At 44.2% G+C, this 24,768-nt stretch overlaps 1 protein-coding gene and 1 long non-coding RNA gene across 3 annotated transcripts in view; both read right to left on the bottom strand.

The window, feature by feature from the left end:
• Positions 1-7,197, bottom strand: part of JMJD1C (jumonji domain containing 1C) — a 158,130-nt gene extending 150,933 nt beyond the window's left edge. Inside the window, exon 1 of the mRNA XM_017826041.1 lies at positions 7,057-7,197. Within this exon, the coding sequence (XP_017681530.1) occupies positions 7,057-7,197 (141 nt within the window). The remainder of the gene's footprint in view (positions 1-7,056) is intronic.
• Positions 7,198-9,400: 2,203 nt separating this feature from the next.
• Positions 9,401-24,705, bottom strand: LOC108502809. Of its 2 annotated transcripts, none has more exons than XR_001876636.1 (3): positions 24,633-24,705; positions 23,822-23,960; positions 9,401-9,996 (listed from the first exon to the last, which is right to left on the bottom strand). It is a non-coding gene; the product is annotated as an uncharacterized LOC108502809 (long non-coding RNA). The 2 variants fall into 2 exon arrangements; XR_001876635.1 differs by having other exon boundaries at positions 24,293-24,694.
• Between the last annotated feature and the right edge of the window lie 63 nt (positions 24,706-24,768).

Genomic DNA, 24,768 nt, shown 5'->3' with positions numbered 1-24,768 from the left:
TAAAAAAAAATTAAGCCAGCAGTGCCACCAAGAGAAATGTCTGTGGAACCACAGTCTCCAAAACTTCTAAAAACATAGCCACTGGAGGGTTAAGCTAAAAGCTTTGACACTTACCCTTCATCTTTTGTGCCCATGAAGCTCTGAACAGGGTACATGAGTTAGCTCAAAGGCAGCTGCTGCACGTACATGGAGGCAACTTCCCCAGGAGCAGATCAAGTTGCTCCATTCCACTTAATTCTGAAAAGTAGCAACAGCTGCTACAAGTAAAATAAAAATATTTTTAAGAAAATTACTAGAAAGCAAAACCCAGCAAAATCCCCGAGGCTCCTCTGGTTCCCCTGCTCTCATTCTGTCTCACAACATGACAGTTGATGTTATTCCCGTGTACCACTAACAATACTAACTTTCTGGGGGAATCAATATCATGAAACAACACAGCATCAGTTTAGCTTGGAATTCTTCACCGGTTTCCAAGAACAAGCTGGGTCCAAGCAGAGCAGGCCTCAGTCCTTACACCCAGCAGGGTGAGGAGGGCAAACATCCCTGTAGGAAAACGGAGCGGGGATGCCCAAAGTACAACAGTGGGCAAGCACAGCACGTCACAGGGGTGTCTCCTCCCACACAAACACCTTATTGCCAACTCCAGGTGAACCTCTCAGATCCTCAGCACTTCTTTTCAGCAAAAGCAGCAGCAGTTACTGAGTCCAACTGAAAGGGAAAGTCAAGCCTGATGATCCCAGCAGAGATTCAAGATCGCTGAGGAACTAAGCAGCTCTACAATTCACTGATGGCGGGATTAGAAGAAGGCTGAGCTTATTTTTGGACAAATTTCAGAAGTACCACTTTTACAATTGGCTCAGTTTGACGTTACACAAGAGTTCTGCTGCTCTCAAGCAGGTTTAGAGATCCTGGTACGTGCATAGCAAGAACAGCTTCTTATAATACGGTTACTCATTCTTTACAACTCTTTATGATGGCTATGCCATGTCCTTTTGAGACAGCTCCAAAGATTCACACAGAGTTCTGGAAAAAGAAAAGTCTGAGGTAATGCAAATGTGGAATAATATATTATTTGTATGCACGGTATATAAAAGGCAAAAGCAAATGCTTTTTTGATTAAGAAAATATCTGATATATCTTTCTTAGAGCCTCTTGAAAGATTTAAGTACAGGATCAAACCTTCCTTTTTCCAGATTTTGTTCACTATTGCTTACTTTGCAACTATGCAGCAAATTAATTAAGTGATTAATCCCTAGCTTGGGACACCTGAATTCTCTTTGCAATCTTCACATTCAAATGAACTTCACTCAAAATCCATCAGTGCAAGTATATTTACTTCTCAATCTACATAATATTTTTCTTTTCGTACAAAAGCAAAGAGGAGGGAAGGGCAGAGTATAAAGCACTGAATCCTTGCAGTCAATTCTGTAGGAACACTCCTGTGTTTGATCTCTTTGTCCAATTACTATGACAGAGATCCTCCTTCCTGAATGCTGACTGAACTGACCCTGGCAGACAGATGAGGCGACATTCACAGGCACAGGATGACAAGCTCAATCTTACTAGCAACACTGAAAGGAAATAGGAAGTTTTCTTTACTGCTGAACCAAGAAAAGATTGCCCAGCTGACGTGCCCCAAACCCACAAGATTCCTGTTGGCATCGACGCTGATACAGAACAGCAGAAACAATGAAGATTGTCTGAATCCCTGCTGCACTTTGAGCTTCTCCCACTCCTTTCAAACCAACTTCAAAACACAGCACAAAACACATCCTACAACAACATTCCTTCATTCAGAGGCAGCAGTGATGTGATAAACTCTGGCATGTTTTTAGCATCGTCCCCAATAGCTGGAGTAAATAATGTGACAGGCTCCTCACTAACAACCTGCTCTTCATCTTTAACCCAGATGCTACTACAGGAACATGTAGCATTTTTAAATTTCATTAACCAACACCAACCTATGCACAACTAGTTTAGAGCACATTTGTCTGTTCACTTTCTACAATAACTTTACTATTTTTCTGCATCTTCCAGTTTATTTCAAGGCTAAAGAGCCAAAGCTGCAGAGATCGTACTTCTAAAATAAGGAATGGACAAAAAAGTTTCACTTTTAAACAGATTAGCTCAAATGTGTTCAAAAAATTAACACTACCTTCGGGGAAGGGAAACAGAGGACAACATGCAACACACTGCACTGAAAATCAATATATGGCAGAAACCAAGCGCAACCCACAGAAGTGCCATTCTGTGCCCTACGACAAAGCCAGACCACATTCAGAAAATTTGGGAATGCAGAAGCAGGAAGACTAAAACAACTACAGGTCGTAAAAAGACTAGGTAAGAGCAGCTCAACACACAGTCAAGGCAAATTTAACTTCATCTTGCAGTGAGAAACTATCAGCACATGGAGTACCGGTCTAAAATATCTTATTTTCAAGTTATCAGACATGTTTTGAAATTATTTTCATATTAACTGTAAAAGTACTGGCAAGTTTCCATTACATTTTGTGAACTTCCACTTTACCATTAAGTGAAGGCAAATTCAATTAAAATAGACAAAATCTGCTGCTGTTCTCTTCAAATGGTTTTACCAGACATACTGAATTTTTAACAATTCCCTGTCTGTAAATTACCAAAGATGAGATACCAAAAAAATACCATTCAGAAAAGCGTCAATGTATTGTTTCCAGCACTATACCTTACTAGCTTTACTGTAAATAAAATAATAATTAAAAAAACCAAACAGCTGCTTCAAACTCTCATTAATATTTAGGTTTTTATGAATAACATCTAGCATTGTGATTTATTGCCACAATGTATTTCCCTATGCACATCTGCCCATTACAAGACATTAAAGGCTACCAACTCAGTTCCTGATTTTGTCTTCCAATCCACTGACATCATGGCAGGAAAATTTGTGCATCAATGAACATGAACTTACAAATCACCCCAACTTTTTTACTGAGAGTTGCACATTAGATGTTCAAAAGCTTATTTCCATTTTCTCTTTCATGTGGTGAAAATATACAACGGAATACATGCCTATATTCAATATACAACTGCAGGACCATGAAAAGTCACTGAACTTTGAGGTGAAATTTTAATAATTTGATTTATATTTTAATAATTACACCTCTAAATAATAATTTTTTAAAGCACAATAGAGAAAAACACCTCTGCCATCACCATGTCAAATCTTTTCAGGAGTGATTACAGAGTTTGCAATCTGTGGCCCACAAAGCAATTATTGAGGGACAGTGAAGACCAGGGAGATCATATGGCATTGACTCCACCTCTTTCCTCTTGGCCATTTCTTTATTTGCCCAGAGTTATCACTGCAATCAGAGCAGCACTCAGGCTTTTCCAGGCAGTCAGCAGTAAGGAAAAACATAGTTCCCAGCTTCCTTTAATAACACCAGCTGTTAAGCTGAAAAATAGTTATGAATTCTCTCAACAGCTAGTGAAACACATACACATATATACACATGAACACCTAAGTATATGAAATTTTAGTCCTTGTTATCTTTATTTTAAATAAATGCTTTGCATGCATCAGGAATGTCCAAGAAAGAAGAATCAAGAGGTCTAACTATAAAGTTGTGACTAAGAATGTGGAAGTCAGCAAGAAAACTCCTGGATTAAATGTTATGCATTGCACACATTGTACCTGTGTATCAGGTGTTTACAACATCTGTAAACGTTACAGGATAACTAAGAAAGAGGCAAATCCTGGCAGAGAGGATGTGCATGGGATGGCGAGAGCATTGTTCTTCCAGGAGACCAACAGCACTCTCAACCACTGCCAGTTGTTCTCACCATACTCCCCACTAGTGGTAAATTATTAGGAAAGCTGAGAAAGGCAAAATTTCCATAAAATAAATAAATAAATAAATGCATTTTTGGGGGGGAACCACACAAAAAAGAGACTCTACATATCCTCCATGCTGCAATCATGGAAAGTATAAGGAAAGACTCATTTAATATACTTTCATGTAGTAGGAGAGATCTATCTAGACAACTGAGTGCTTTTCTACCTTTTCTTACCAGGACAATAATTTCAGCTATGATAATAATCATTAATTTAGCTATGAAAATACAATCACGAAACAAATCTAGCAGCAATTGAAAACTGGACTCTTTATTTCCCTGCTCCCAGGCTGAGAGCAGCCAGTCCATCCTTCAGGCCTGGAGTTCCTGATTTAAGGAGTAGCTCTGTTTCCAGCAAGACTAATGAAGGTTGGTTTCCTGTGGATTTGCTCCTGCAAGCCCTGTGGCCACTTAACCTTAATTACAACCATTGCCTCTAAGCTTGCTGTGTCTCCTCGAGCTCCTGCACCCCATAAAACTCCCCATTTGCCCATCTATTCCCCTATTCCCACACTCAGGCTTGCTCTCACACCTTTGTTAACACCCAGCTCTTTGTCGTGCCCTCAAACCCGCCTTCACATCCCATCAGCTCCATCCCCTCCCCTCCCTGAGTGGTGCCAAGCAGGAGGCAGCACCCGCTGTGACTGGGTTGAAGCTGGGTGCACCCAGCTGGAGATCCTTCTGCACCTCTAGGAGTGCACCAAATGCCATGACCTCCTCGTCTTCATGGTTTTTTGAGAAGAGGGCTCTCGGACGACAACTTCCACAGAGCAGGAGAAGGTAGCCTTCCTCAAACCTCTCCCTGTTCCTGAAGTGGTTGAAGTTGACTGGGGGGGGGAGCTTCACGCTTATTAAGAAAAGATACAAAGCCACTGTAAATTATACTTCCTTCCAAAGCCAGGATTAAAAGGTAACTCAGTTCCAGCCAGCTGCAAATCACATTGAAAATGCTGCCTGCTGCCCTCCTCTTGTGCTGTGGTTCAGGGCAGCTCCTGTATTTCTCCACCATCCATCCCATTCAGGGGGAGCAGGAAGACACAAAATTGACAAAAAGTCAATTCCCACATTTTTATGCTGCACCCCGTGGGCAGCAATGAAACTGTCAGCAGGAATTACCGTTCCACTCCAGTGACGGGGAGCAGAAGGGTCTGGAGCTTTTCACAGAGATGGCCACCTCAAAACAAAAGCCATGGGAGGATAAGAGCAGCACTCACCCCAGCTAGGACAGCACACGTGGAACAGGACTACCAGAAAAGAGTCCTTGTGCTTTGCTGGGGGCAGGGGACAGGATACTCATTGTAGCAAATATCAACTAGCAAGAAGATAATTACAAATGCACAATGAGAGACTAACACACAGAAACTACCTGTTGCTAAAAGAAACCTTATAATTTTTGACTCTACCCACTCCCTTTGTGATTTATACTGGTTTGTGCCTTGGGGACAGAGAACAGGTGACATGAAAACCAAATACTCCACCTTAAAGGGGGCAATGACGCTCCAGTAGTTAAATACTAGTCTGGGACTCGTTAGACCTGGACAGTATTTCCAAACCTTCCCAGGCTTCCAGCACTCCTAAGAGGACATCTCCACAGCATAATGCAGCGCTGTGTAGCCAGCCTAAATACCAGCAGGAACATGGCCACGGTAGCACTGCACTGCACCCAGGCTGGAGTGCAGCTGGAGCATCCATCCTGCTTCTCAGGTAGTTTGGATCTATCCAAATGGCGCTCCACCACGACACATAAGCACACCCTTAGTCATCCTGCCTCAGAAACCAGCTGTGACATGACAGTTCTTCCTTAAATTACCAAAAATTGTAAGGAAAGAGCATCTGAAGAGATAAACACTCAGATACCAAAGTTAGGAAGAACAGCAAGTTCCGTATACCACCCATTAAACAGACCAGATACAGCCCCTGAATACCTCCGTTTAGCACCCTCTCTCTTTATGTCAGCTCTGCCCTTAGAGTTTACAAATTATGGCTCTGGCTTGTAAGTGTTAGTAAATACCTCCTCAGACCTTACTCAGTGTTTCCATAATTGTATACAGATTCTAGAGAATACTACCCTGCAAGAATAACATCCAAAATACGTTCTAAAAATAAAGCATTCTAGACGATTCTCACATATAGCCAAAGGTTGGAAACATAAACCATGCCATAAAGAAGGGCATGAACAGAATGCTACTTGAATTATAGCTCGAGAATGGGGAGAAGAAAAAAAATATCAAAAACAACATACAAAAAACCCCCACCAAAACCCTAACCCTCGCTATAGTAAAAAAGTAGCATCTCAAGTGCCACATTCTGTTTCTAAAACAAAGCTTAAAGCCTGAGAACAGGAATTCTTAATTTTGTGATTCACACTTCTCGAACTAAGCAATCGATAATCTCCACAACCAGGCAATTGTTTGCTTGATGAGTTTGTAAAAAAAGGCAACATTCCACCCCGATCCTTGTCGGGCTGTGAACGCCGCCCCCTTGCCAGCAGCAATATGGATTGCCCAGCGCAGTCCGGTGATTCCTTTTTTCAGCCTACGTAATGCCCATTTACATAGTCATGGTATTTTTAAATGTGCTTTCAGAAGCACTAAATAACACAAAACCATGGAAGGAGACAAGCACAGCAGCAACACGGCACTCCTGTGACTGCGGAATTCACGAACAAAATACCGACCAAGTCCGGGGAGCACAATAAAACTCCATTTTCCAGATTATGCATTCAGAACGCCAACCCAAGGAAATCCTGGCCGTGTTTCCCTCCTACAGCGAGACTGTGTCTGAGCACAACAGAGCATATCCTGGCTCCTTCGCTAACCTCCACGCACATTCCTACACCCCTTAGGAAAACAGTGACAGCGGACATGAAAGCGAGGGAAACAATGACATTCTTTTAATAACAGCGTTCACCAGCGCGCCGGACCCGCTCGGTCCGCGCTACGCGGCGGCAGCTCCCGCAATGCCCCGGACCAGCCGCATTCCCCCCGCCGCCCCGGGGGCTGCCCCACCGTCCCCCCGCGGCCAGGCCGGCCCCGGCCCCCCGCGGCTGCCCGGCCGGGGCTCGGGGGCGGCGGGGCCGCAGTCCCGCGGGGAGCCCGCCCGGCGCCGCCGCCGCGACCCCCGGCCCCGCAGCGCGCCCGGGGCTGTGCCACGCCGGGCCCGCCGCCCCCCCGGCCCGGCTCTTACCGCCAGCTCGGGGCTGTGCGAGTCCCGCTGGGATACGGCGCGGATGACCCCGGCCCGCCAGCGCCCGCTCTCCGGCGGCTCCTCGCCGCCCAGGCACAGGAACCGCTTCCCCACCAGCTCCGGCCGCGTCTCCACCGCCATGGCCGCCGCCGCCGCGCAGGCACCGCACCAGCCGCCGAGCCCGCCGCTCTAGGGGCCGCGCATGGCGGGCGCGGGGCGGGGACGGGCGCGGGGCTGCGGGGCTCGGCAGGGTCGGGGCCCCTCGGCCGCCGCCACAGCCCGACACAAACAGGAGCGAGGGGCGGGGGCGGCCGGGGGCGCGCGCTCCCTCCTCCCTGCCCGCCCGCCTCCTCCCTCCCGCGCGCGCCCGCCGCGCTGCGGCCCCGACCACTCCGCCCACGCAGCCCCACTGCCATGGAGACCGGCGCCGCGCGCCGTCTTCCTCCGCCGGGAGCGCGGGGCGAGCGGCCGCCGCCGCAAAGAGTCCGCGGCCGCCGCGGGGGCACCGGGGACCCGCCCCCCCCGGGACTCGCCCCGCTGCCCCTCCTGCCCGGCCCTGACCGGGCGAGCGTGGCCCTTACCTGCCGCCCGCGCGCCCCCGGGAAGCAGCCCCGCGGTGACGTGACGCTGGCGGGGTACCCCCTCCGTGCCTCCGGTGCCTCTGCGGGAATTCGGGCACAGCCCCTCCGGGGTGTCTCCCCTGGGTGGGAGAAACGGCTGAACACCCACGTCGGGCTCGCCCACACCCTGCTTAAGGCACCGCTCCGGGAGAGCATTACTGTGTGTGAGTGTCTGAAAGGAGGTGCCAAGAGCGTGGACCAGGCTCGGCTCGGTGATGGCCAGAGACAGGACAGGAAGCAACAAGCAGAAACTGCCGCACAGCGAAATTCCACCTGAACGTGAGGGAGAAGTTCTTTACCGTGCAGTGACCGAGCACTGGAACAGTGCTGGAACAACCGGAGAGGCTGTGGAGTCTCCCTTACTGGAGATATCCCAGAACTGGCTGGACACAATCCTGTGCCATGTACTCTGGAATGACCCTGCTGGAGCAGGGAGGTGGGACCAGATGACCTGCTGTGGTCCTTTCCATCTTGAGCCATTCTATGATTTGGTGAGAGTTGAGGCTGGCAAGGGTATCCCAGGAGCCAGGCACCAGGACATTGAAGTCCCAGCCCTCCAGGGTACTGGAGAGCCAGGACCAGGTCTGCCATCTACAGCACCTTCTCCCCCCAGGTCAGCATATTGGGAGTTCAGCAAAGATATCCGTCCATCCATCCGTCCATCCATCCATCTTTCCCTACTGCAAACAAGGCCACAGACTCTGTGGGAATGTGACGTCACTTTAGTCCCTCAGAAGCTTTTATAGACAGAACACTTCAGACCTAGAAGACTTTATTGGATACTGCTGAATGCCAGCAAACAGGATAACCGAGCAGTGAGCTCAGAGACTCACACAGGCTTCAGCTGAGAGCCTGGGCTGTATCTCCCAAGGAGGCCACGCAGCCCTGTGCTATCAGTCTGTTGTTCTTTCCATGGAGCCCGTGGTCAGGCTGTAGTAATGCCATGTTTGCATATCAAGAGTTTTTCCTTCATGTTATCTGGAGGTGTAGCTTTCCTGAACTTCTGCCTGCCTTTACTGGGATGCCTGCCCTCAAGAGAGCGAGTTAATGATCTCTCATCTAGCACTAAAAGCAAATTTGAACAGTGCATTTTTTGCAAAATAGATTATGAGGCAAAAGCAATAAATCAAGAGTGCCAACTTCACACATTCCCATGTATTTCAGTGGAACAAATAACTTCTGGTACAAGAGAAGGTAGTTATAGCAGAAAACAAACAAAAAAAAAGAAATCAATTCATCATGCACAAGTTTGTTCACAGTATTAGAATAAGTTCCAAGATGTAACATTTATACCTGAACCTACAGGTGCCTGGCATCCCATGGCAGCAGGCCAGGGATACATGGAGGCGTGTTCCCGAGAAGCTGCAGGAGCAGCCACAGTGCACTTGAGCTAAATGAGATCTTCATCCACATTCCAGGGTAATGCTACAACCAACAGATGAGTACTGCAATCGTGCAGAAGGAGCAAAAGTTTAAGAACAGGGCAGTTATTCATAAAGGGCATACAAAGAAGTTACAAGAATTACTAAATAAGTATTAATCATATCAAAATTCTTCTATCAGATTCCCTCTTGTTTAACCAAGTAGTAATTTGAGATATTACTGAATTCTACAATTAAGTAGATTACATTAGTGTGCAACAAAATGTAAAATATGCCAAAAGAAGCCAATTTACATGATTCTGATAGACTGAACCTGTGAATTCATCGCAGAATAACAAAATATTAAGAGTCGAGTATTTTTAATTTGTTCCAAAAATTCGTATCAAAGCGCTGACACCAGAATCACATTTTAGTACAGATTAGAATTCACTAAAGGCTATTGTTCAATGCTGAACCATTTTACAGTTGTTATTACCTGAAAATGTCAGTAAGATCTAATAATATTGACATGTAGGTGTAAATTCCCATGGTCAGCTGTCAGTTCCCAGATGCCAAGTGAGAAGGGCAAGACCTTTGCTCTGCTCCTCACCACACCCCTGAGCTACACCAGGAGAACACAGCTCAAGGGAAAGTGTTGGCAAATTGTCAGGGCAGCATCACTCCCCAGTAACTCCACATCTCAGCTCTTCTCTCTTTCACTTATTCAGCTTGGAGCAGCTTCTGTTACCATAGAGGTGCTCTGGGAAGGTCAAAATATTCAGGTGGATCAGTGTACGTGAGACCCACAAGTCGCTGAATGTGTTTTCCACCTTCGGCCTCCATTCATTTATCCATTTCTTCTTTGCTGCTTCCTTCTCTCCTGGTTTCTCTGCAAAGTGCTGTAAACTGGAAGAGCACTAAATGCTCTGTTTGTGGGTAAGTCATCTTGGAGCCTCTGTCTGCAACAGAACACAAAGTCATGATGCTGTGGAGCAGGGCCTGAAAATAGCTTAGATGTTAACTTTTAAACAGTCTGTGCTCTATCACACTTCAGCAGGACTTCTTCCTTTCTCAGAAGCCTTTGCAGGTGTCAAACCAATACATTAATTCCTTTTTCAAAGCAACACCTTCCCTATGTCCTTGATAAATATATGGAATACTTGAATGGAAAATTCAAAGCACCAAAATTCACAGGATCGGAAGAATTAGGGATCGTATGAACTGATGCATCTTCCAAAGAAAGCGTCGTAAGGAAGCCTCTAAAAAGATCAGAGGAATTATCCTTTTGGAGCTCAGGAGCATGGGCAACAACAAAACAGAGCTGACACCTTCAGGCTGGAGAAGTCCACAGAAAAATAAAGAAAAACAGCTCTAGACTGAGCCCCAGGGAAGGAGAACTCCCCTTGGGAAATGGACTGCAGACAAACTCCCCCCTTGCACTCCTACGTGGCCCCAGTGCAGCTCTGGCAGTAAACACAGCGACTGATAATTCAGCCACCAAGATTTCCTGGCCAAGTAAAAAAGTCCAGCCATTCCACCAAAGGAAAGCCGACCCTGATGCTGGGAGTGACCTGCTGGGATCATCCTCTCACCCGAGCTGCACATCAAACACATGTTAACCACCTGAGCACACCTGAAAGAGGAACCTTGGCACAAAGGCACGGGAATGGGAAGCTGGGGGAAATAAGTCTCAGTCCTCTATCCCTCCAAGCATCAAGAAAAGCTATTTCCATGATTTCAAAAATCTCTATATCTTCCATCTTTTGCTATAATTGAAAAAAACATTGATGGTGCTGTTTACGCCTCCAACAAATGGCTCCTGTGGCTATAGACCCCGCTTCAGTGGATATGAAATCACCTGAAAAGGCTGTATTAACAGTATCCTTTAAATCCTACAGCTTCCTAAATAAAGGGGGAGGGTTTTTTTTCCCCAAATATTTTCAGTCCCACTTCCCCGAAAGTATACACACTGGGCAGTTGCAAAATCAAGATCTTTACTGAGAGCTTTTTCTGACTTCCAGGTCGAAATGCAGCACAGCCTGTATTGGCAGTGAATGCACCTTCTCCATACAGATAAATGCCACATTTTGAAATGGTTATTTCCACTTTGCAGGAAGGAAAATTGAGAAAGGCAAAATGACTTGTCACTGTCACAACTCTTAAGCAGAATTGATATTGAGCTAGTTCTTCCTAAAATATGTCCCGTATACTTCTAGATCTATTTTACCTTTCCTTGAGAGATAGCAAGCATAATTTTCCTCTGAATTCATAATCCCTCAGAAATTTGGAAAGTCACATTTAATGTTTTCTAGGGTTCAGCATCAGAAAGTTAATAATCTATATTTAAGTTTGGTTTAAAAGTTTCCTAACTTGAAAAATTGCAGCCAAGAAAAAACCCCATTTTTTCCCCTCAAGCATCAGTTCCTTCTGTAACAAAGCCAACTTTTGATTTCAAATTGTCTTACCTTCTACAGAGTCCAAGGGCTTTTCTTAATGCATCCTACCAAAACCATCTTCCTTGAAAACAGAATTATTTGAGTGGTGAGGCAGTCCTTGAACACTGAATGGGACACAGGATCAGTGGGAAAATATGATTATTTGAAGACAGCTATTTACTGCAGATGCAAAGGCTGCACTAAACACCTGGGGGTGCAAAGGTGCATGACAGTGAGAGTTGTGGTTTGTGGCATTACCTCCCCAGCTCTCCCACTAACATCCCCTGTGGTGATTTATTGCATCTCTGACTGTCTACAGTCACAACTCCATCTGGGGCTGTCCACTGACCACTCCTAATCTCGTCTTGTGTCTTGGCTTTCTCACTTGTAAAAAGGCTGCAAATTTACCACTGTATTTACACTGCAGGTGAATACAGCACCCCTCTGTGCCCAGGTATCACCCTCAGGACTTCTTTGATACCCTCCTGGCTCTTGCTGCAGCACACAGGGGATTTAAGTTCACTGCCTTTGCGGATCACTCCAGCCATATCTGCACAAGAAAACATTGCAGTTCACAGGGTGCCACTCTATCCATGCTGACAACAGCAAGGAGCACTACTGAGCCTCCATGTGATGCTTCACAGTGAATTTGTAGCCTAGAGCACATGAATAAAGCAGATTTGGACTTCACCATTTCTTTCTGTTCCAGCTAACGAGATATCACCAAAAGATGGCTGAACAAATTAAATATCTACGGCCTTCAGTACATCCTCTTCCTCAGAAGTTCATTCACATCTTAAAATATTAACCCAACCCTAATCCCCTGCCCCTCACCACCTTCAAACACTGCCTTACACTCGAGCCAGCAAACAGAGCTCCTGACTACCTCACACCTGTTTTAAATACACAGTCAGCCAGCTCAGCCCAGTGAAGCTTCAGGGCTGGGTTCTGCTGAGCTCGGGAGCTGCTGAGCTGGGCTCACCCCTGATCCTGCCCTGGGGCTGGACACCTCCCTCCAGCTGGGGATGGCACGGCCTTTAAGAGCTGCCACTGTTTTCTGCAGGGAGTGTTTAAGTGCAGCCTGAGGGGAAAGCATCATTAGACCAGCACTACACCTTGGTACCAAACAGCCCCTCCCAGTCCTGATGAGTTTACACCCTGTACAGGTAAAATGCAGAGGGTGGGGGAATAGAGATAACAAGGCTGTGAGTCTCCACCTTTCCCTGAATACCCACAGCCTTAATTCCTCAGGTGGAACTGCAGGGCCCTGCCTTCGACTTATCACATGATGTCTCCACCTAAAACAACCTCTTTGAATTTGCTGGAAGGAAAATGCTCTCAGTTTCTTCAGAGCATACTCAGAGCCTGAGCAGCCTCAGCAGTGCTGGTGGTCCTTCTGACAGGGCCTGGCTTTTACTGGGCAGCTCCTTTCTCCTGTCAATCACTCACACATAAAACCTGAAACCAATTACCCTTAAAAATTAATTAATCACCTTCCCAGGAACCTTTGCTTCCAGTAGTGCTTCCTCCCACTTGCACTTAAGCTATATAAAGGTCAGTAAGTGATTATTTTTTATTTTTTCTATTGCTGGGAGGGCACTAGCTAGAAACCTAGCTGGGTGTATAGATAGGCATGCTTCTCTCACGTGGGCTTCTGGAGCACAAGCTTTGTGGGTTATCCAGTGTGTGAGTATTTCTATTTATTTTTAAGTAGCATTAAATGCTTGGCTATTGCTATCTCTGTGTTTTTACAATTAGTAGCTTTTGAAGGTTAGCAGATGGGTAACAGTAAAAAAAAAAAAATCCCTAAGAACACAAACAATCCTGTGAAGACAGTTATTACTTCCATGGTAGACTTTTATCTTGGTTTTAAGATGTGCTAAAGTTTCACAGAATATTGTAGAGGAATTTCTTTCTGTGCTGGATGAAAGGTGTTTAAATTGATTGTTTTATGAGTAGATACTATTACTGACAAAAAGAATAGGGTATATTCAGCACTGAAATAAATGTATACATCTTTGAATTAACTGGGAGGTGGGTCAGGACTCTTATCCTTGCTGGAGTTCACTAGTTTATTATGTAGTAAAGAGAAAAAGAGAGAAAATGTACAATAGGTCTGGCTAAAGTCTTCTGCCTCCTGAGTTGTTAAAGGTTCACATGGCACCCCACACACAGCGGAATAGAAGTCTTATAATCTGATTAGTACTCTGTACATAGCTTTCTCAATGTTTATATTAAAACTTCTTTAAAAAATTAGTCTAAAGAGCTGTGTTGGTGCTGCTGTCCAGGGAACTTTCTACCTTCTGAACTTCCACTTTCTATATGAATTGTGCTGGGGTTGTGACCCCTTGAGAAGCAGGGGCTCCTGTTAACAGCAGCTTTAGACTGACATCACTTGGATGTTGGTATTACTTATCCTGACACAACTAAAACAGGCAATGGTTATGGTAAGGAAGTGCTTTAGCATGCTGCTGTACAATACATACAATAAAAAGAAAAGGGGAAGCTTTAGGGTTTAGGAAAGGCCTAAAGCTGAGATAAGAAACAGCTGAGTTCAGCTACCATTAAACTGTGCACTGGATGGGGGAAATGATGACAACTTACGGCTACTTGTTTGTCAGGGGAGGAAGAAAAGCAATAACAGAAAGATGGTTGGGTATTTCTGAAACTGAGGTAGAAAAAAAAGCTCATAATAGCTTAGAAAAAACTTCTTTTACTTAACTCTTTTCTTTTTGAAAATTTCTGTAACATCCTGTCTTCTCAAATTCTTCTTTCTCTCTTAGCTTCACTTACTACTCTGCTGTCCAAGTTCCTTTGCATTTTCTTAATGCAACTGTAGCACTTCCCCCATATCTTTATCTCATTAAGCATAACTGTTTACCAGTTTTGTCTGAAACAGTAATTATCACATGTAGTAACCTCCCTTTAACAGACTTTTCTGATGGCTATTTTTGTGTGATGCTAGTTCTTCTTTCTTCCTGCCAGCAAACTGTCTCCCAATTAGATTAAAACTGATACATAGGTTTCTCTCCTGTATTCCAGCTGCCTGTCCTGTTGAGTTTCTGTGTCAGGGAAGGCTAACAAAGTAGTGTTAATTGTGTCCTGCAATTCAGTAATAGCTATTATTTAACAATATCCTTTTTGGTAAGGATTGTCTTAATATGTCATAGTGTTGTCTGGCACAGGGTGTAAACAAGTTATGTTACTGATTCTGTGCTGATCAAGCAGTGGTACTTTAGTATTTTTCCTGGCACTGTTATCCCAATTAAAACTATCACAAATTTTCTACTGAGCCAGTAACTCCTTCGATTAATTTACTGTTCTCATTAGGAGTGTTCCAGGGTCTGTCTGTCACATTTGTTCAGGCTACGCTCGAAATTGGCCCTAAAAAGGGAATTGATTTAGGTCTGCCCTTACTGCAAGAACTGTAATGAAACATTACATCTTATGATGACAATCTGAAAGAGGCACAGACCTACACAAGCAGAGAGATGAGAAGAGACTTGCATGTCTTCTTGGATTTAATAGCAGAAGATTGCGTTTGGCTGTTGCTGTGTCATTTAATTGAATGAAAAGATGGTCTTGGAGTCATAGACTAGTTGAGGCTGGAAGGAACCTCTGGAGATTGTCTAGTCTGACCCCCCTACTCAGAGCAGGGTTACCTTGAGCTGGCTGCTCAGGGCCATGTCCAGCCCAGTTCTGAATAAATCTTCAAGGCTGGAGACTTCAGTTTCTCTGGGCAACCTATCACAGTGGGAAAAATATTTTCTTGAGCTCCAATGCGATTTCCTGTATTTCAGCTTGTGCTCATTGCCTCTTTTCCTTTCCCTAGGCACCACTGAGAAGAGGTGCCTCATCCTCCTTTACTCCATCTTCAAGAAAGATTCTAGTAACCATTCTTAGGTGTATAAATAACATCCTGGTTAGTACCGAATTCTAGCAAGGTGTGTCCAGGTGGTTCCATGCTTTGTGAACACAGCTCTGCAGGAGACCTGCCTCCTTTCAGCTGGGTGGTCTGAAGGTGGGCTTGCTCTCGCTATCAGGTCCTTAACCCCAGAACATACTGGGTGACAGAAGGAGTCCTGTGCTACCCTTTCGGTGTTTAGATACTGATCCTGCTTTCAGAGTAATAGACTAAAATACTTCTTAGCTTTAGTGTTAAAAGTTGCTGAAGTGAGGCAAAAAGTAATTAAAATTAAGTCTTCATATCTTGGTCCTCTACTTTCACGCTCCCTTCCTTTTTAATCAAAATGACGTTCCCAGAACTTTGCTTGGTATTACCGAGTTGCAGCAGTAACCACCTGTGAATATTCATTATTTGGCCACATCTAAAGGAAGATGGCCCCACATTATAAAACATCAAGTTGTAATTAGAGGATATAGTGTGCAGAAACTTCCCCAGCGCAGGCTGCTCTGTATCTAAAAACACTGCGTTAACCTGGACTTCAGAAAAGGCCATCAAGTCATTTCTGCTGGCTCTGTAATGCCAGTGGTTATTTACCTGAAGCAGACTAAAGATGACTGCACACAGCTTTGTCTGACATGATTCAGAAAGGTCAAGGTCCAAGACAGGTGGTGAGCCAGCCTGTGTGGCAGCACTGATGTCCTGGGCTGAGGAGGGATGTTCCCTTTACAGGAGGAGGCCTCAAATGGCTCCTATTAAACCCCTAATTTGGGACTCTCCCATGCCGAAATGTAATGCAAATCTGCTGTCTTGTTTTCAATTATGGACAACAGAAGGATGAAATGTAAGTTTAAGGAAATAGTTGTAATAAGCACAGCTCCAGAGACTTGCGTTGACTCCGAGTCAGCTTATGTCTTAAACTGCTTTGAGCCCTCGAAGTTACCACCCAGCAATTTAGCTCTTGGGCTTCAAGTTAATTTAACTTTCTTAGATGAAAAAGGGGTCTGAAAGCACATGATGGGTAACTGCTAGACCAGTTGAAGACTGGAGTCATTGATACATGAGATTTTTAGTCGTGCTTGCAGCTGCGATGCAACTTGTCTACAGGGAAATAAAGTGAGGGAAGATATTAATGTCTTCTTTTCAGCATTTGCATAAATTACAAGACTTGTTCTATGCTAAGGATGGTGAAACTTGGGTGCTTGATTTCTGCTTAAGAACCCCATGTGTCAACCACAAACTTTAAAAGCCACTCAGAACCATAAAGGTGACTTTGTTTTTTAATTCAGCTCATCAACAATGTGTGCTCAGTTAATTGCTGAGCATCCATCACTTGTGGAATTGGTGGTCTTAAGTATTCCAGAGATCAGCTGCTAAGGTTCCTGAGTTTTAGGTTACCCTTTGATTTTGTATGGTTTTTTTCCTTTGTGTTAATTCTGTTTTCATGTATCTTGATGGATTGTGTTCCAAAATGTGTTAGAGAGGATGAAAAAAAAGACTATGTGGAAGAACTGTGTCTTTACAGGAATATTGTGGGAAAGCAAACTAAAACAAACCAGCTACTAATTCCCATTTTTAACTTGTGGGACAGTGCCTTTTGGTGTCAATTTTTGATGGCTAGCAGTTATTTGTAGCAAGTTCGAGGAGACAAGTGGTATGCAAAACAGGGTAAACCTCTGTGGGAAGAAGTTCTGATTTGTCTAGACAGAGCTTCCTTAACATAATGTGGATGATTGTTTCCTAGCCTCCTGCAGGCTACCAGCTCAGAGCAGCTACAGCCACAGTGTATTTATGCCTGTTAAACCAGAAGTTCTGCCTATTGTTTTTCCTGCCTTCCTCGCTTTCCACTGCTCTAGTCCAGCTATGTTATACCAGGCCATTAAACATTCAGCATCCAGAATGTCTAGACAGGCTGAAAGACTGTCTGCACTCCCTTTCTCAGAGTCAACTTTCCTAAGAACTAAAAGGCTCTTTGGAAAGCAAAGGTGGCAGAGTTCCTAGTATGAGACACATCTCCAGGCTGCCTTCTGAGAGAGCACAGAGTAACATGCTCTGGTAGGGAATTCTAGCAGTGCACAGAATTCCTGTGCAAGCCTCCTGCTGCTTCCCAGAGAGGCTTCAAGCCTTTGACAATTATTGCTAATGTCTTAAACAACTTGCACTTATATTCTAAGGATACCAGACTACATAGAGATGTACCCTGTTAGCTGGCAATGTCCTGCTGAAATAACAGAGGAAAGAACTAAAGCGAGACTTCCTTGCCACAGAAGAGGGGAAAGGCCTTTTTGAGGCAGAAAGGGTTTCTGTTTAGGGACCTGGGGACCAAAAGAGACACTTTGCTGTGTGTACCTGCTAGTTTTGGCAATATTAGACAAATAAGCAAACAAAAGAGCCAACTTTTTTTTTTACACATAACCTTTGTTTTCTTCAGTGCTGACTTGAGTCACTCTCTGTATAGTAAGAAGCAGCTCCCCCTTCCCTGGGTAGCTGAAGAAACCTTGTGCTAACTCTCTTAACTTCCAGGAAGTGAGAACAGCATCCTTGGGAAGTGCTTAATAACCTTGGCTCTTTTAGAGGAAAGTAATTTTTGGTGTATTAGGTGAGCCCCCCAAGAACAGAGATCAACAAAGCCTTCAGACTGGGAACCAGGGTTTTGAGAAGCAGCATGTGAGGAAGATGCCCAGATCAAAGAGGACAAACAACTGAATATGAGCACCCAATAACTTTTTTTAACTCCAATTTTGCTTCCTCTGTTAATGAGAATAAAAGTAGGTGGCAGACTTATGCCACTCCAAGTCATACAGAGTTAACAGAAATCTGGTTACAGAGTTCAGTGCATGAAAGTGCTGAAAAAAATTTGGGTTAGAGCTAGAAATCTATTATGAAGCATTTAGGGACTAGAAAAACATTTCAAGAAACTTGCAAGTTAATTTATCAGGAGATGGAAAGGTGACTTATGCATGCATGAGTCCTTGTGGAGAGATAATGAGTGTGAAAGAGCTCTTTAATCTATCACTTAGAGCACAGTAGGAACCAATGACTGGAATCTAAAGGCAAATTTAAAGTTTAAAAGCATGGGCCTAGTTTTCTATAAGGAAAAACAATTTACTGATGAAAATTAAAAACAAAGTCGATGTTCAGATGCCTTTGTTGGCAACACCGCTTCTAGAAAACAAAGGTTATCTGACACAACACATGAATTAATGATTTCTGTGTCTTGGGGTTTAAGTTGGATGAAACTATATTCCCTTCCTGTTTTAAAATATATGGAAAGAGATCCTTTTCCCCAGTTCAGGGGAGAATGCAGAGAGAGGACAATTCTTGGGAGAAAAGGAACTCAAGTAATGAGGACACAGAAAGCATTGCTGCAAGGGGGGCAACCAACATCAGGACACTGTCTAATAAAACAGCTTCCTTAATGCATTTGTTGGTCAGCAGTTTTGACTAGACCTGTCTTAGAATGAGTAAGGAAAGCATAGTGGGGTCAGCTGGCTAAAGGCTAACTTTGGGTTGTACATGGGAATTGCTATCCTGGCTCACAGGAGTGTTCCCCCTGGATAGCTCTTCCAGCTAAGTGTAGTGTGCTGCTCTGGGAGGGTGGGAGAGAAAGAAAGGGAAACCTGATAGCCCGGTGTCCTTTGCTGGCAGCCTTTGAGTTGCTGGATAATGTACGATGTAGTCCTTCAGCTCTTGATTCTGATTAGGCTCCTCTCAAGCTCTGTGTGGGGTTTGGCCTCTGCATTTCAGTAGAGTTGGATGTAATAAAAGGAATGGAAAGGTCTAGAAAATATCCCATAAGGAATTGGGGTTATTTATTCAAGGGATGATTTAATAGCTTAAGTACTGGTTTTGGGTTTTTTTTGACGTTGTTGCAAAGGAAGTTAACACTTTTCCTTCCAAGCTTGGTGGAGGCTGAATAAAAACTCCAGAATACCCCTTGAGTCAGCTTAACTTTGATACAAGGAAAAGCTTCCCAGCAGGATAATGAAAGGCTAGTAAACATCACAAGAAAAGGTGTGTAATCTCTGTTAAAAGGCTTCAGGAACAGGTAGGACAAGACATCTGCCCAAATGGCATGGGGTGATCCTAGTTTTGTTGTGCAGCAGATAAATTTGGGGTCCTTTCCAGTTCAAAGATATGGGGGTTTTTTTCCACCTCTTTTAGGCTGATGGTCATGGGCTGCTGCACTGTTTAGCTGGCTGGAGACTGTGACTTTCTGCAAATGGATATTGTGCTGAACAAGGCTCTAAGTGTTGCCAAAGAATGTATATCTCCTTCATTTTAAGTAAAATCTATCAGCCAGTTCAAAAGGCAAACATTGTTTCCTGATAAAATGCAGCTGGTGTGCACATGAGCTTAGTCAGCAGACTATAAAATAGCATAAGCTTTCCATAGGGATCAGAAACATCAAAAGCAGAAAGTGTATTTAAAAAAAAAAAATCTCTAACAGATTGCTATAATTATTAAATGTGACGCATCACAAGTAGTGATGGAATATAGCTGAGATGACACTACCCAGACAGGAAGGAATAATATGGCTGTGGTCTGTGTCTCTGTGTACAGATTTCAAATCCCAGAGAGTGGATCATCAGACACCAGAGTATGTGAAGCCCATCATTTAAAATAGGCTTTCTCCCAGGAGAGAGGCATATTTACTGAAACATTCATTTGCAGCTTTTGAAGAAGTTAACAGCTTTAATGCTGTTCTACCAGGGAACAGGGGAAAAATAACCTATGTCAACTTGTCCAGGAGACTGCCCTGCTGGGCTGTACTGGTGTGGTCACACTTAGATACAGAGTAATGCTTGCAGGCCCAGTACAACACGTCAGACCTCTCTCTCTGTGGCTTATCAATGCAGACACAGGGAAGTGACAGGGGCAGCAGAGCTGCTTTGTGAGAGCCTCCTGGGTACTCCTGATTAGCTGGAGATCAGCTCCTCTGTTGCCTCAGCTTGCCCTTGTGGGGCTGCATTTCATACGCTTTCGGCTCCAAATGGAAGCAATAAGGTAGGATGGACATATGACTGCTGCCAGGAGAAAGTCTCAGATGGAGCTGTTCTGAACTTTCCCCTTCCTCTTTAGATCACATTTCCCTTAAGGAAAAAAAATCCTAAGGGGTGCTCTTATGTTTCTGGTAAGAAAGAATTAGAGGCACTTAACCCATTGCAACCCATTAAAAATTGATAAAACAAATCAATAGTGATTGCCTTTTCACGAGAAGCCTTTTCACTGCATGGTGAATTTTCTTTAAAATAGGAAGCAGAGTACCCTTTTAATGTTTGTACTTTTAATCAAATTAATTGCATTCTGTCTGAATTGCCTGGTGCAGTCAAAACAGGCTAGTGCTGCAGTGATGAAAATGCTCTGGCTTTATATTGACAGGGCTGTTCTGAGTTGCTTTTGGTGTTTTGTCCTTGTCTGCTTTTCCTGACCTATAACTCACAGAATTAACAGTGCTAGACTTCATTCTTTTGTAGTCTTAGGAGGAAAAAATCCATGGGCCTGTTGTTGCTTACTTGTCTTGCAAAGATTTCCCTCTACTATGTAGTGCAGTCATCCTACAGCTCCAACTAGATGCCTTTTTTAATTCTAAATTCCACACTGCTTAAAACGCAGAACTAACTGAAATTGTCAGGGCCCTGAAAGTTGGTAAACTGACTCCAAGAAACCCCCTAAACCATGAATTTTACGTCATGTTGCTGTTTGTGTTTTCAGGTTTTACATTTGCAGGTGTATCTCTGAACATGAGGGGAAGGAATGATTCAGAACTTAAGGACTTTATTCATATACAAGCAAGAGCTTTAAAAGGAATGTCAGACTGAGTGTAATAAAACTGTGAGAACAACAGTGGTTAAACATGCCAAATGAAGGGGAAAAAAAAGGCAGAAATATCATTTTAAACTATGTTTTTTCGTTAAGTTGGATGCTTCGTGTGACTAATTTGGAATGTTAATGAATATCACAATAACATTTATGAAAAAGGTAAACATATGGCCTCTTGGCCTTCTGTCTGTCTGTGTGTTGGGGAAAAAAAATAGCTTAAGACACAGCTGTGTTAGACACCAATGGGCTTTGCCTTGTTCCCCAGGGAGGTGCTGTGCTGGGAGGCTGAACACACACGTGAACAAGAAGTGGCATGTCCAGAATCCTGTGCAAAAGCTTCAGCTGCTTTGAGTTCATAGAATGTCCACAGCATTGCCCAACACTCTCTCTCAAATGAAATCTCATTAAGGCAGAAGGACTACTGGGCTGTTTAGAGATCAGAACCTACCTTTGCTGTTGCTTCATAGGAAAGATAGATGAGGAGTTAAATATTTGAAAGTAGCATAAACCATGAATTTCAGCCATATTAGTTAATAATCACACCAGCTTAGAAATGGTTATTTTCACCCATTCTGTATTTTGTTGTTTCAACAAGTAAACTGGCATCATCTGTTCTGTGCTCTAATACCAAAATCACCAATATGTGACATGATTCAGTAACTGAGAGAATTCTGTATTTTTTCAAGTTGTTCCATATTTGAGACTCCTCTAGAACAGATTAATACAAACCAGCAAAGTTAATAAAACTCAGCACTGTGATTAACCTATATGCATTTTTAACATAGGTGATGCTGTCTTTGGGGAGCACATCCTCCTAATACAGGGAGCTGAATCCCTCTCTCAGAAACCAGCTCATGTCTTCCTAAATGTTGCTCAGTTGCTGTTTGCACATCTGCAACGTAATTGAGATGTTGGTTTACCTGTAAAAGATGTGCAAGTTAAACATTGATGTTTGTATACATATATTGTATTATATCAAAGAAGTTAGGTGGCCTTTACAAATGATTCTCCAAACACTGCTAAAACTATTTACAAGAACTTTTTAACTACATTAAGTGGCTTTTGGAAGGAGTGTCAAAAATATCCCATAATGAGATACCTGGAAGTCTCCTCCTTACATAACTCCTTAGATAAAAATAGGCAGACGTATGAGTAAGACACGCCAGGTTTGAATAAGTACATGGCATGGATTTAATTGCCATGTTGCTCTATTTCTGCAGTGCAGGAGCATGGATTATCTTTATGTGTGAACTGGAATACAGGGAAGTTCACGTGGCATCCCTGTGTCTGTCTGCTGGGGGCCCAGCAAACACCACCCAGCTTGCTGCACTGAATTGAGTCTCAAAACATTCTATGAAATAAAGTCTAATCTTCTTAGGAAGGTAAATTACTCTTAGGAGCCATCTGCCTTTACCCTTTAAAAAAATGCCTCTTTAAATGTAAATTTAGCTTTCCACCAGAGACAGTATTGCCATGGCAACAAACACAAGAAAAATAAATGTCTTGCTACAAAATAAGGAGTGGTTTTCTTCTAAAACACACTCCATATGAAATAAAATATGCAGCTATGGAATTATTATATACATGATCTCAGACAGTAAAAAAGAGTATCAGTCTTTTCCTGGAACGGTTCTCTGAGCTAGTACCAAACACACAATTGCTTGTGGTGAAGAAATGTGTTGTATACTTAATTTCATGTGCTATAAAGTGGAGTGCTCATCTTGCAGTTTGCTCTGGAGGGACTGGAATGCTACAAACTTCAATGCAGTGTCAGGCAGGCAGCAGGAGTTTACAGAGCTGGAGCCTAAAATGTAATCTCTCCCAGGTAATTTATATAACAAATGCTTTGCTGTGTGAGTTTGCTCTGTACAGTCTGCCACTGGAGGGGTTTGTTATTCAGAGAGCATAGAAGTAGTGGCTCAGATTTCTCTTTTCATTGAATGAAAGGAAGAATGCATTCAGGTTAGGCCTGTTTCAAAACTGAGATTGATGAGTGGTGTACTTGAAATTGCTCACAAACAAATTCCTCTCTACCTCTTCCTGCATCAGTAACCCCTTTCAAAGGTCAAGTTGAGGAGACACCCAAGATGGGCAATATCATTATCTGCAAGACCAAAATTCCTACATGGTTAAAAATAGTTCATTTTTATAATGTATGCTTTCCCATTTCAGGCTTCAAATTTCACAATATCCAACTATAGCAAGAGTTTTCAAACGCTGTCATTGTTGAAATGTTCCACGATTGTTTATTCACCCTCTTTCTTTCCCTTCTTTTGGCCTTTTGACTGCACATGTTGGGTTTGAAGGCTGCAAGGGAGTGAAGATACCTGTGGCTGGGTTCTACCTGTTGGAGAAGGCGAGGAATTCTGGTGCTTGCCTGTGGAACAGAAACCATCCTGCACTCACCTCCTACCTCTCATCTGAATAAGGCAGTAAGTAGTTTACAAAGATTAAGCTCTTTCTTCTTGCTGTATGGCAGGCAGGGAAACTGCACATTATTGTCACTTCAAGACCTGTTAAAGAACTAATTTCTGCTACAGATGGTGATGCTGACTTTGGCATGTCACTTACTGTGAGAGTCAGCAGGAGCAGTACTGAAACAGTAACCTGCTCTTTCCCTACCTTAGCTGCCTTAATGGCACATTCAGTGGCATCCATATCTGTCGCTTTGGTATCACTCTGTAACTCGTGTGGAAATCAGAGGAGTAAAGTTGAATGTTTCCAGCGATGGCACTGGCAGAACTTCACACAACCTCCTCTCCTGAGAGAAGATGAAGAGCCAGTTTTAGCAAAATATTGTCCTTTTATGTGTGCAACAGTTCTGCAGGAAGTGTAAAGCTGGTATGCGGGGATGGATTGCAATGGATTAGGCAATCTGTCAGGGAGCAGTCAGCTTCTCCTGCATGTCCCGACCTGCCAGACCTTGAGCTCGGCAGGAATACCTGGAGAGGGTCGCGCTGTGGGCTCTCCTGCTGTCCTGCCTTGGGCAGCAGCTGATAACAAGGTGTGTAGGGAAGGAACAAAGGTAACAGGATGCACAGGCACTAATCCTTCCAACAGGTATCCTGCTGCTCACCCGAAGTCTTGGCTTACCTGCACATAGCAATCTGTGCCACCGCCCAAGGATGTGTCCTTAGACAGCTTTTTGTACCGAGTGCTCGTCAACAACCGCCTTCCCGGGGTGATTCAGGGGGTGCTGGAGCCCAGGGAGCCGCTGCCCCCCGCTCTGCTCCTCCTTATGGAGGGCTCCAGCCGGGCGACACACAGTACCCTCATCTAACCCCTCCAGCATCACGTCCCACCACACTGAGGTGACTTCAGCGGGCGACACGGAGGTTTTGGTGAGTCCTACAGCAAATGTAAGCGCATGGGGGGGCACAGGGGAAAAGCCAAGGCAAGGAGTGAGCATCTCCCACACGCACACACTTCTCACCGCAGTCGGTCACCCCCGGGCACTTCCACCCCCTCACACACGGCGGGGTCCCCTCAGGGCCGGGGCTCCCCTCCCGCCCCTCCGGGCGCGGCCCCGCCTCGCGGCCGCACGGCGCATGCGCGCAGCCGGCGATGCC

This window comes from Lepidothrix coronata, unplaced genomic scaffold (assembly GCF_001604755.1).
Source record: "Lepidothrix coronata isolate B3197 unplaced genomic scaffold, Lepidothrix_coronata-1.0 Scaffold124, whole genome shotgun sequence".
NCBI classification, from domain to species: Eukaryota; Metazoa; Chordata; class Aves; order Passeriformes; family Pipridae; genus Lepidothrix; species Lepidothrix coronata.
The sequence above is the reverse complement of the archived record's forward strand: the minus strand, read 5'-3'. Positions and strand labels throughout refer to the sequence as shown.